At 39.4% G+C, this 12,827-nt stretch overlaps 1 protein-coding gene across 3 annotated transcripts in view; it reads left to right on the forward strand.

Moving 5' to 3' along the window:
• TENM1 (teneurin transmembrane protein 1) overlaps positions 1–12,827 on the forward strand; it is a 766,344-nt gene that overhangs the window by 474,976 nt on the left and 278,541 nt on the right. For all 3 annotated transcript variants that reach the window (XM_044305876.1, XM_044305878.1, XM_044305877.1), the window contains exons 11-12: positions 811–1,021; positions 2,485–2,586. In XM_044305876.1, coding sequence (XP_044161811.1) covers positions 811–1,021; positions 2,485–2,586 — 313 coding nt within the window. The remainder of the gene's footprint in view (positions 1–810; positions 1,022–2,484; positions 2,587–12,827) is intronic.

Genomic DNA, 12,827 nt, shown 5'->3' on the forward strand with positions numbered 1-12,827 from the left:
CAGGTGTGACAGCAGCATATTAATATTATAGATTTGTGTAACATACAGTATACCCACAAAATATCTGTGTGCATTGGTTCAAAAAGTGATATGTTGGCATGTTAGATCACATTAGCGGCGATAAGTGAGATCAATCCCTTACAGTTCCTCAAACTGAGCAACTGCAATGATCTAAAGATTATCTAGAGCCCTTCAGTGATGTTGGAAGATTTATAAGGGAAATCTCCAACATATCAATGGCAAGGTGCTCCACAAAAGGGTTCAGAAAATTAGAGAAGGCCAATTGTTTGTGATGAATGACATGTCCATACATTCAGTTGGTAAAATCGGGAATTGCCCTGGGAATGCCCCTGAACCTGCCCAGAAACAGCCACTTATGGGTAGGATTTAAATTAGCTCCACCTATTTTCAACCTGGGACAGTGCTGGCAAATTCAGGACAGTTAGCAACTATGCATGTCAGCAAATCCCATTGAAGTGAAAGTCTACAAACTGTGTTTGCTGATTAGTAGGATCTCATTCTAGAGAATTGAAGCAGCACAAGAGCAATCTTGGAACTCTGTGTATGTCATACTGGAGCAAAAAATCACAACCTACTTTGCCTCCATAGTAATATATCAAATGAGACATTATTTTATTGGTTACAGTGAATTGTATAGTAGACGTTTAACCACATAAAACTGACATTATCTATTGTATGATTTTATAATAAAACACTGGTATCATTATGTTCTACCTTCTACAACAATATGCTGTGGTGTGCTCTGTATCCAGACTAATTCAATGTGAATTGTACTTGATCTTTACACAGTTTGATTTTGTAAAGCTGATGGATGGGAAACACTTGAAAAAGCAAGAACCGAAAAATACAGAGAACCCACAGCATGCACCTCGAAGTATTTTTCTGCCATCGTTACAAGAGACAGGTTTTATTGAATACATGGATCAAGGTGCCTGGCATTTGGCTTTTTACAATGATGGCAAGAAGAAAGAGCAAGTCATAGTATTGACAACAGCAATCGGTAAGTGTTCTCCTTTAGTAACCAATATTTGTCAATCATGAACAATAAATCCTACATTCAGCAATATCATAGTAATTGAATGCATGAATTTATGAGTTGGCAAAAATTAAATCAAATTTATGACAATGGGAGATGTGGGTAGCCACAATTATGGGTAGCCACACACCTATGTTTTGTGCCAGAAAATGGTGCATGTCTTTAAGTTTTGTGAATTTTTCCTAATAAATCCTCCTATAGTTCCCAGTTGATAGTATTACTTTTTATAGGCTGTTAAGATGAGGCTTAGGCCTCCATCGGTTGCACAAGCATTTGGCCAAGTAGCCATGTGCTGGAGACAATTTTGCTTGAAGTATAAAAAATTTAATTTATTGTTGTTCTTCTGTATATTTTCTTTAAGGCTGGGTTTCTACACTCAGGTTGTTTTTCTTTTTTAATGCATGCAATTTCTGCAGCCAAGGCTAGAATTGGATTCAAAGTAAGACTTTTGAAAGAGGAGAATACTCAGTATTTCCTATATGTGTCCCCTCCGTTTGTGATCCACTCCTGGCATTGGTTTCCCCCCCATTCTAAAACTCAAAATACTGTAGCACTGACCTCAATTATCAGAATTCCTGAAGTTGCTGGAACATTTTTTTTAGGTCTGTGACTTCCATAAAAATTTTTAGTGAGACTATCTGGGCCCCCTAAGTTCTATGGGGACCAAGAAGTGGCTTCACAGCCTGTACGATGATGGTGGAGTAGAGTCATGATAACAGCTTATTTATTACGTTATAGAAAACATTAGCTATATAGCACGGGAGAAGCATACGTCTGTGAGCTATTGTTTTCAGCCCAGTATAAATGATGATAATGTCCAAAGGATAATTTAGACAACAGTTTAACTTATGGATCTTTCCAGGTAAATGTGCAACTTGATGTATGAGGAATTCGTCATATCCTCCAGTAAATCTAAATGATGCGTAACCACCATTTATTCTATATTCATCAAACATAGCATTTTCTTCATATTGTAGATTCTGGATCTGGTGGAGTCCAGCAAACACTTTTGTTGTGCTTGTGATATATTGACAGTATCAAACTTTTTGAAGACTCCCACGTACAAATTATCTTTTTTCCCCCCATATATCGAACCTGAGCAAGTGACTGTATAACTGTATTAATCTCACATCAAGGGCTCCATTTAGAAATTTATTTGTTCAGTTTTACATACTTTATAGTGAATCATATTTCTCTAATGTCACTGATTTTATGACAATTTTATTCATCCGAGAAAAAATTCTATATACTCAAATACTTATTATAAGTCCTCGGTATATCAGAATAAAAGCTAGTATGATTATTTTTTACGGCAGAGGTAAATTTGCAGCAATTTCACTGCAATTGAGTCACTCATAGCACATTACATTTACAGCTGAATCCAAACTTTAACGCAGTCTACTTTATGCCATTTTATTCACTCACAGAAATGATGGATGATTGTTCAACCAACTGTAATGGGAATGGAGAATGCATATCTGGGCATTGTCATTGCTTCCCGGGATTTTTGGGACCGGATTGCTCTAGAGGTAAATATTTCCTGATTATTTGCATTTAACTGGTTAATGTCTTCAAATAAAAGGAATTTAGGTTAAATATAAGTCTGTTTTAATTTTCATCTTTACACCCATGGGACACAGGAAGTGAACAGTTCTGATTAATAAAAATATGAATAGTGATGAGCGAAGTTGGCTGCTTCGCCGAATTTCACAAAGAAATTTGATTTGTTATGTTACCCATCATTGAAAGCCTCAGATGCCGCGTTTATAGCTGATCACGGCATCTGACATTAAAATTGAGGCCTTTCAGGGGTTAATCAGGATTAAAAAAAAACATACTCACCTTAACCATTTTCTCAGCCAGCGTAGTGATGTGGTGACGTTTCTTCAATCAAGATGGCCACAACGGCCTCTCTGTGCAAATGGGTGAGGTGAGTATTTTTTTAACACTCATTTCAGGAAAAATAGATTCATTACCACGAAGCGTGAAGAAATTAGGCTCCATGACAAATCGAATTGTTCCTGAAATTCGAATAAAAGCAAATTAGTTTGACTTCGATTTGTTTGTCTCTAATTATGAAGCATCCAAAGTCAGTACAAAAAACTGCCCATTTTATTTAGTCATGGATCGAAGCTCTAATTTGAAGTCTAGTGCAGAAACCCAAGCAGAGAACATCTGTGTAAGAGAAGTGTATGGGTCCCTTCTTCTACAACTGTTGATTTTTGAGACTGAGGTTTTCTTTCAAGGAGAGTACCATCCCCTTGATTCTCTAGCACAGAGCTTCTAAGCATATTTCTCCCAGTGACTCACCAGTCAGTTGTCAACGTCCATGCCGAATTGTGTAAATGGTCTCATTTTATTTTTGATTTGTCTCCCATCGACTTGAAAGGATTGGCCCATGAAGAGCATACATCACCTGGTAATAAATTAAATATTGCCTGGGTTCCAACTGGTTGGTGGAACACCCAATGCGCACAAGAATGATGGTCCTTGAGTTCCTTGTGTGAATGAAAAGGTAGATGCTTACATGACTGCGTCTCCATTCACTGGACTACCAATTACAACACTCAGTTATCTCCATCTTTCCCATAAGAGACATTTAAACACTCACAGAACCATTCCATGGACACAGGGGACTCCCAAATAAAACATATAAATGAAAATAGCCAAAAATTGGTATTTCTTAATCCTTCCCGACATATGACATAATAGTTTTGACGTACTATTACATCATGGTGATCGGGTGGGCACCAGAGCAGTGCACGCCCAATCACTGCAGGGGCCCAGCAGTCCCTGATAGACGTAGTCCCTGCTGTATCCACCAGCATTGCTGTAAAAGCATCGGGACCTGCCTTCTACAGGAGCCAAAGAGATCCTTCCCCAGGCTGGGTCTCCTAGGCAACCTGTTAGTGTATATGGCCTCATGCACACGGCCGTTGTTTTGGTCAGTTTTGGCTGCTTGGATGCGGACCCATTCACTTCAATGGGGCTGCAAAAGATGCGGGCAGCACTCCGTATGCTGTCCGCATTCGTTGCTCCGTTCCGTCGTCTGCAAAAAAAATATAACCAGTCCTATTCTTGTTCCTGCTTTGCAGACAAGAATAGGCAGTTATATTAAAGGCTGCCCGTGCCGTTCCGCAAATTGAGGATACGCGGTTTGCGGACCACAAAACACACAACGGTTGTGTGCATGAGGCCTTACTCAGTGCAATACACTAACGAGCAATGCATTACAATACAGATGTATTGTAATGCATAACAGAGGGGATCAGACACTCAAAAGTGGAAGTCCCAGAGTGGGACAGAAATAAAGTTTTAAAAAAAGCTAAAAAATTGTGTTTTTAATAAAAAATAAATAAAGTTTCAAGTAAAAAAAGAAAAAAAAATGCCCCTTTCCCCTGATTTTATAATAGAAAATAGAAAAAAATGGAAAAAATACACATATTAGGTGACGACCGTATCTATAAAAATATCAAATGATTCAGTATATAGAGGTGTCACGAACATAAAATTTTCCGTTCGCGAAATGTTTGCAAATGTTTGCGAATTCGGCGAACTGGGCGAACCGCCATTGACTTCAATAGGCAGGCGAATTTTAAAAACCCACAGGGACTCTTTCTAGCCACAGTAGTGATGGAAAAGTTGTTTCAAGGGGACTAACACCTGGACTGTGGCATGTCGGAGGGGGATCCATGGCAAAACTCCCATGGAAAATTGCATAGTTGACGCAGAGTTGGGTTTTAATCCATAAAGGGCATAAATCACCTAACAATCCTAAATTTTTTTGAACAACATGGTTTAAAACATCCAGTGTGTGTATACGATCAGATATGATGTTGTATTGATCAGGTAGTGTAAGGGTTACGCCCCGCTTCACAGACATTGACAGACCAAACTCCCCTTTTAATGCACCGCAAACAACTGCAAACAGTCCATTTGCCCAACTGCAAACTCCCCTTTTGCACAAGGTTGGATACCAAGCTAGCCATGTCCCGTTGATGTCATTGAAGGTTTCTTCCTCCACCCAGCCACGTACAACACCAAGGGTCCCCGAAAGGTGAATTGAATTGATCTTTCGAACGGGGAGATGGTTAAAAAAACGCCGGCTCCCTCCCCTTTGTTTGAATCCACGGTCACTGCGTCTGCGCCATGCAATTTACTCTCACACCCGATATGAGTGATATTTTCTGTAGTTTTCTTCTCATCAGTTTAATCCCTGTTACGTCCCCAATCTGGGGTCCATTTATTGAATTGATTTTTCGAACGGGGAGATGGTAAAAAAAAATGCTGGCTCCCTCCCCTTTGTTTTAATCCACGGTCACTGCGTCTGCGCTGTGCAATTTTTTGTCTCACCCGATATGAGTGGTATTTTCTGTAGTTCTATTCTCATCAGTTTAATCCCTGTTACGTCCCATATCAGGGATTGCCTTTTGTGAAAACAAATTTAGGCTGGGTACCTTCGACTGCCTTCACAGTGACAGACCAAACTCTGATACACCAAACGGAATTGATTTTAGGAACCGAGAGATGGAAAAAGCAGCTTGGTCGGTCCTCTTACGCCCAAGTTGGGGCACTGCGCATGCACGGAGCAATATGCTGTGACACCCTATATGAGTGGTGTCTTAACTAGTACTATTCCTATCAGTTTAATCCCTGTTACGTCCCCTATCCGGGGACGTGTGTCGAATTGATTAACCATTGTCGAATTAACGAACCATTACGACATCCTGAAATAATTTTGTTCTAAACTCTGCACTTGCTTTGTATTGGAATTGATGGGGATTTTTTAAATTGTCTGCATTATTTCTAATAAACTATTAAGAGACTTTATTAGGATTTTTTTTATTTTATGTATTAAAAACCCATACAACTTAAAAAAAAAATATTATGTTTTTTCTATGAAAAATTATCCAGCCGATCGCTTTTAGTCTGATCATAATGAAGCAATGGCCTTATCATCTGGGGTGTGGCAACATTACCAACACACTCATAGAGGTGATGATCGCTTCATTGTGATACGCAAGCCCCTTCACCACAACAAGGTACCGATCACGAAGGGGGAATTGACATGTATGTGCCTTTTGTTTTGTTTTTGCAGCCACAGTGCAGCACCAGAGGCCAGTAAAATTAGGCATGTACACATGCCTGAAAAATTAGGTATTGTTGCAGCCGTGACTAAAACATTGCGGCTTGAACCCTAGTTGGCGGCGGAGAATTCACGAAAGTAATCCGGTATGCAGACATTAAATACAGCAGCGTGGGGACCATTTTGAGGCCAAGGCATGTCATCAGGCCTTTTGTTAGTCAAACGTATCCCCTACTGTCAGTCCCTTCGGGATCCATGACTCATTTATCTTAATAAAGGTGAGGTAATCAACACTTTTTTGACCGAGGCGACTTCTTTTGTCATTGACAATGCCTCCTGCTGCACTGAAGGTCCTTTCTGACAGGACACTTGAAGCGGGGCAGGCCAGAAGTTCTATCGCAAACTGGGATAGCTCAGGCCACAGGTCAAGCCTGCACACCCAGTAGTCAAGGGGTTTGTCGCTCCTCAGAGTGTCGATATCTGCAGTTAAGGCGAGGTAGTCTGCTATCTGTCGGTCGAGTCATTCTCTAAGGCTGGATCCCGAAGGGCTGTGGCGATGTGTAGGACTGAAAAAGCTCTGCATGTCCTCCATCAACAACACATCTGTAAAGCGTCCTGTCCTTGCCGCCGTGGTCGTGGTAGGAGGAGGATTAATTTCAAATTTAAAAAAAAAAGCCATTTTTGGCACCTTACATCACAAAAAGTGCAACACCAAGTGATTAAAGGGACATATGTCTCACAAAATGGCACCAATAAAGCCATCACCTCATCTGGCAAAAAATGAGCAACTACATGAGAAAATCGCTCAAAAATATGAAGACATTAAAACATAATATTTTTTTTTAAATGCTATTATTTTGTTAGTTAAAGTGAAATAAATAAAAAAAAGGATACATACAGTATTAGGTATTGCCGTGTCCGTAACAGCCAGCTCTATAAAATATCACATGACCTAACCCCTCAGCTAAACACCATAAAAAAAAAACTGTGCCAAAAAAACCTTTCTTTTCACCTCACATCACAAAAATTCCAACAGCAAGCGATCAAAAAGGCGTATGTCCCCCAAAATAGTGCCATTCAAACCATCACCTCATCCCACAAAAAATTAGACCTTACCTAAGACAATCGGTCACAAAATAAAGAAAACTATGGCTCTCAGACTATAAAGACACTAAACATATTTTTTATTTATTTAAAAAAATGCTATTATTGTGTAAAACTTAAATAAATAAGAAAAAGGAAAATCTGCCAAAAAAGTTTAATTTAGAAATTTCATCTCCATTTTCCTTTCATTCTTGTGGAACACCCAAAGGGTTAACAAAGTTTATAAAATCAGTTTTGAGGAACTTGAGGGGTCTAGTTACTACAATGGGGTAATTTATGGGGGTGTTCCACTATGTAAGCCCCACAAAGTGACTTCAGACCTGAACTGGTCCTTAAAAGTTTTAAGAATTGCTTCTAAAATTCTAAGCCTTCTAACGTCCTAAAAAATAAAATGACATTTACAAAATACTGCCAACATAATGTAGATATGTGGGGAATGTTAAGTAATAAATATTTTATGAGGTATCACTTCCTGCTTTAAAAGCAGAGAAATTTAAATTTTGAAAATTGCAAATTGTTCTAAATTTTGGAATATTTGGGATTTTTTCATGAATAAAGGTGAAATCGATTGACTCAAATTTATGACTATCATGAAGTACAATGTGTCACGAGAAAAAAACAGTCTCGGATTGGCATGGAAAAGTAAAAGTGTTCCAAAGTTATTACCACATAAAGTGACACATGTTAGATTTGCAAAAAATGGCCTGGGTACGAGGGCGAAAACTGACCCGGGGTAGAAGGGGTTAAGTATGTTTGTTTGTTTATGTATGTATTTATTTATTTATTTAGTTGACTCGTGGAGCTTAGGCAGTGTGCTAGGTCTCCTTAAAGAGACTAGCTGTTTATGGAGACTTATTGGAAGTGCTCTATGGTATGGAGACTTCTAGGCAAAATTCCATGGAAAATAATATGCAGAGAGGTATCTCCCAAGGAAAGAGAATTATCTCACTACTACCACCTTGTTGAAGTGGTTCCCTTTGAGTCAATATCCAATTATTTACCATGCCTTGGTACATGACAAGGGAAAATTGTTTTCAAATTCAAAAAAATCCCTGTCTGAACTCAGTCTACTGCACATGATAGGGCACAGATATTTTTCCATTGCCCAACACCACCAATATGCGCTAGCCCACCCTATTTTTATACAGCATGGACTGAAACCTGCTCATGTGTCAGCTACCTATTCAAATCTGTTCTGAAAAATATTCATTATCAGCAGTGAGGGAAATCTCCGTATACAGGCCCCCACCAGTATGACTTTAATGACATGTCTGATTAAAATATTAACCCCTTCCTGCTTGATCACCTAGAATGTGTGAGAGTGGTGGTATTTAATTCCATGGGGCCCTATCAGGTGGAACCTCTTGGCCCCTTGTGAGGTGAGTCAGACAGTATCACATTTTGCCTCAGGCTGTGGGGCATGGGAGCCAACAGCTCTTGACCTTGCCAGTCACTCTCATAGGCCTCAGTCCACTAGACCTGAAGCCTATGAGGCAGTACAACACTGCAGGAGGTCATAATCAATGTGATCTTGTGCGCCGGGTCAATAGGCAACACAAAAGCATCCTGGCGCAGGCAGCTGTGATTGCATCATTGCAGTGCCTGCATCAGGATACAGCCAATGCATCCAGATGGTGACATGAGACAGGACTAAGGTAAGTTCCCTTCACACACACACACACACACTACTGGGTACAGAATAGAGGGGGGTGGTATAAAGGGGCACTGCTGGTGACATTATAGTTATATTGTTGCAAAAAAAGAGGGGAAGGCATAAATAAAGGCAGCACTACTGGAGCGCATTATAAAACATACAGAGGGTACTAGAGGTACTACTGTGGGCATTATGAAAATATTAGGGGGCACTACTAGGGTGCATTATAAAAATACAAGGGGCACTACTTGAGGCATTATAAAAATACAGGGGGCATTACTAGGGGGTATTAAAAAATACAGGGGGCACTACTGAGGGCATTATAAAAATACAAGGGGCACTACAGAGGTACATTATAAAAATATGGGGGCACTACTGGAGGCACTATAAAAATACATGAGGCACTAATAGGGGGGGCATTATAAAAATATATGGTGCACTACTGGGGCCATTATAAATAAAGAGGGCATTGCTGGGGGAGGTGCAGAAGGAATAGCGTTATAAATAAAAGGGCACAACTGGGTGACATAATATTAAAATGGGCACGACTATGGATATTAAACATACTGAGGGGCACTACGGGGGGAAATTACTAATACTGGGGGCATTCACTACTAGTGGCACTACTGGAGATCTTATAAATACCGGTACCACTACAGGGAGGCATCATAACTGCATTATTACTACTGGGATACTGTGGGGCATTATTAGTGATAATATAGAATAATACTGTTGGGTCACTAGGAGGGGTAGGATGATGTAAAGTGCAGAATCTAACAGGTCTGTGTAGTAAACTCTGCATAGAGGACTAGAAGACTTGGTCTAGTCCGAATGGAGAAGATGAGGAAGGAGAACATCAACATCAGAGGAGGCATCACTGGATGTAAAGAGGTATGTTGTACCGTATGTAATGTCCAATTCAAATATGCCTTAAGCAGTAGGGTGGGGGCATGGGTTAGATTGAGAATTTGGCATGGGGGTGGGGGCACCATTTCAGTTTTAGTATATTATAAAATATATTATGAAAATGCTTCACACCCCTGCCCCTACACAATATTAAAATTAATGCAAAATGACAATTACACTTAAGTATAGTCGTTAGTTCTATTTTTTGCTTTATAAGATGTACTTTTTTCCCCCCAAAACAGAGGGAAAAATGAAAGTGTGTCTTATAAAGTGAATACTAATGAGTACTTCCATTATGGAAGTGCTCATTAGTATGCAGGAGGCACAAAGCGTAGTGACTGTAGTCCTGTGCTGTTAGGTGGTGGGCCCCGAAGAAGACCAAGGAGCGGTGAGTGCAGGAAGATTGTGTCGTCTGTAGCAGGAGCAGCAAATTAATTTATTTACCAAATCTGATCTGAGGCCTGATGAACATTGGGGATCTGATTAGGGGTCTGATCCAAGCTCTGATAAAACTTGAGGGTCTGATTGTGGGGGTCTAAAACATCTGATCTGTAGTCTAATAAAGATTGAGATTGAAGCCTCTGTGTGGTCTGACCAGGGGCGTAGCTATAGGGAAAGCAGGGGAGCAGGAAAATATTTTATTGTCAGGACCCCTTCAACAGCATTATACAATGACATTATATACAGGGACACTGTAGGAAATGGAGGGAGCGGCTGCCAGGCCTCATCTGAGAGCTCGATATTGACTAGCCACAGGAGTGGGGGTTGCATGTGTGTTGGAGGTTGTGAAGAAGTTTCTAGAGGGGAGGGCCCCCTTCAAAAATTTGCTGTGGGGCCTAGTCAATTCTAGTTACGGCACTTTGCAAAACTATTTTGTCTTCATATAATACTACTAAATAATGCATTCATAACAGTGCCTTAGAGTGAACACATAAGAGTGCCATAACATTATTGGTATATAGTGTTCAAATAATAGCTCTAGAAGTTTCTTGTTTATGGGGTCATAATGTACTTTAAGATTAGGCTATAATATAAGTACCCTGCAAGGACCTCTGAGAATTACGGTAACATTCCAAATGAGCAATTATCAGGTTAAAACTTTAAAGTGTATTTTATCATTGACTTCCATGAGACACTTAGCATCTTACATGAGTTCCTTCTTCCTGTAAGAAAAATAATGCTGCGGTATACCACAACTCATTTGGCATTGTATTTAAAGGGAATGAAGTCATTTTCATCATATGTTAGTGATGGCACAGGTTAATCCTATTGATTCCAGTAGTGATATATGATGATTTATTTAGAAGCACTAAGAAGTCAATTAACGAAATTTGGATATAAATGATAAATATTTGAAGATCCTTTAGGAATTGCTTCTACTACCACTACACATTTTAAGATTACCAGAGAACTACCAGTACAGTAAGAAAAAATCTATTATGTTAATAGGAAAATAAAGTGCCCTGATTATAAATCCCACTAATTACTCTAATTGCTGCATGTCATCTTAGGTGAGAACACTGCCTCTTGGCAGTCAGCAGGTTAATGATGTTGCCGTGTTAGTAAATTAATTGCTTAAGGCTGAAAATGTGTCATTGGTTGTAAGAAATGTCTGAAGGTCTCAATGTATCTGGGACATAGGAACAGATAGGTAGACTTGGCGAGTCAAAACATCAAAAGCATATATTTATTTTTATTAGCATGTGTAATATTTTCAACACTTTTATACATTTTTTTAGTAAGTACATGTGTATATGTTTCTTTATGTTATCAACAAATATTTGTCCATAGTGGTCTTTGTTAGGCTTGAGTGAATCGAGCTTCGGATCCTACAGCGTTTAAAACGTATTTCCGCCATAGAGGCAAATTTAGTTTCACCCGAAATCACGCAAGACTTTGGTGAATGAATTCGGCATTAATTTCTGCATCTTTAAAAGCATTTAAAATTCAGAATCTGAAGTTGGGTTTGGTATCGGCTGGTACCTCAGTATCAAACCTGACTTGGGATTGCAGAAGTGATTTCCAAATTCATTCACCGAAGTCTCCTGTAACTTTGGCTAATTTTGTCTCCTCTGAGGCAATACATTTTAATGCTGTACAGAGACAGGTCTCCGGACAGCATTAAAATTAAGTGTTTGAACGAATCGACTTTGGATTTATGATCCGAAGCTCGATTCGCTCAACACTAGTCTTTAGCTAGAAAACGCCTGGTTAGAAAAAACACTAAAACATATCATAAACTAAATGTTGTATTTGAATCTGCAAAATTTCTATTTTATACATCTATTGCCTAAATTCTTAACTTCATCTTACAGTATTTTCATTGATCATTCCTTTAATGGGGTTTCCAGCAAATAGCAAACTTTTGGTACTTGCTCCCCACCACTTTGGTCCTGTGTGCTGGGCATCATGTGTCCTTCTTCCAGTACTTGGCTTGTTTGCTTCCACCCGGGAATGGGCATGGTCATCAGCTCTTCTGCAGTCAATGACTGGCTTCAGTGGTGATATGTCCATGCACATAGAAATTAATTGTGTATGGAGCCTGCACAGAAGTCCCTACAGTTGTATACCATGGAGCTACAGGTAGTCAATGTCCCACATATGGGTCTAACAGTATGTGCGACTCAATATTCTTCCCTAGAGGCAAGTGATGGAACATACCCTGAAAAATTCCACATAAATCTATAAAAAAAGGAACCAAACTGAACAGGAAAGGTTTAGAATTTAGTGTCCATTTACATTTTAAGTACAGTACTAAGCCCAGTAGACTTCTGTTTCCTCAGTAAGCAGATGAAGTGCACAGACAGATCATAGGCGCAAAGTAACTTTGCCTCCTGCTTTTACTCTTTATAGCCTTATTGCTGATTATGCACAACCTGTATATGTGGAAATTTATGATCGCTTGTATTTAAATGGATCTAACTCTGTGTGAGGTATGTGATAATAGATCATAGAGTACATTGAAAATTGAATCAGGAGGAAATTTTTATATTACAAAAGAGCATACTGAAAAGGCTGTG

The sequence above is a fragment of the Bufo gargarizans genome, chromosome 9 (genome assembly GCF_014858855.1).
Source record: "Bufo gargarizans isolate SCDJY-AF-19 chromosome 9, ASM1485885v1, whole genome shotgun sequence".
Classification (NCBI taxonomy): Eukaryota; Metazoa; Chordata; class Amphibia; order Anura; family Bufonidae; genus Bufo; species Bufo gargarizans.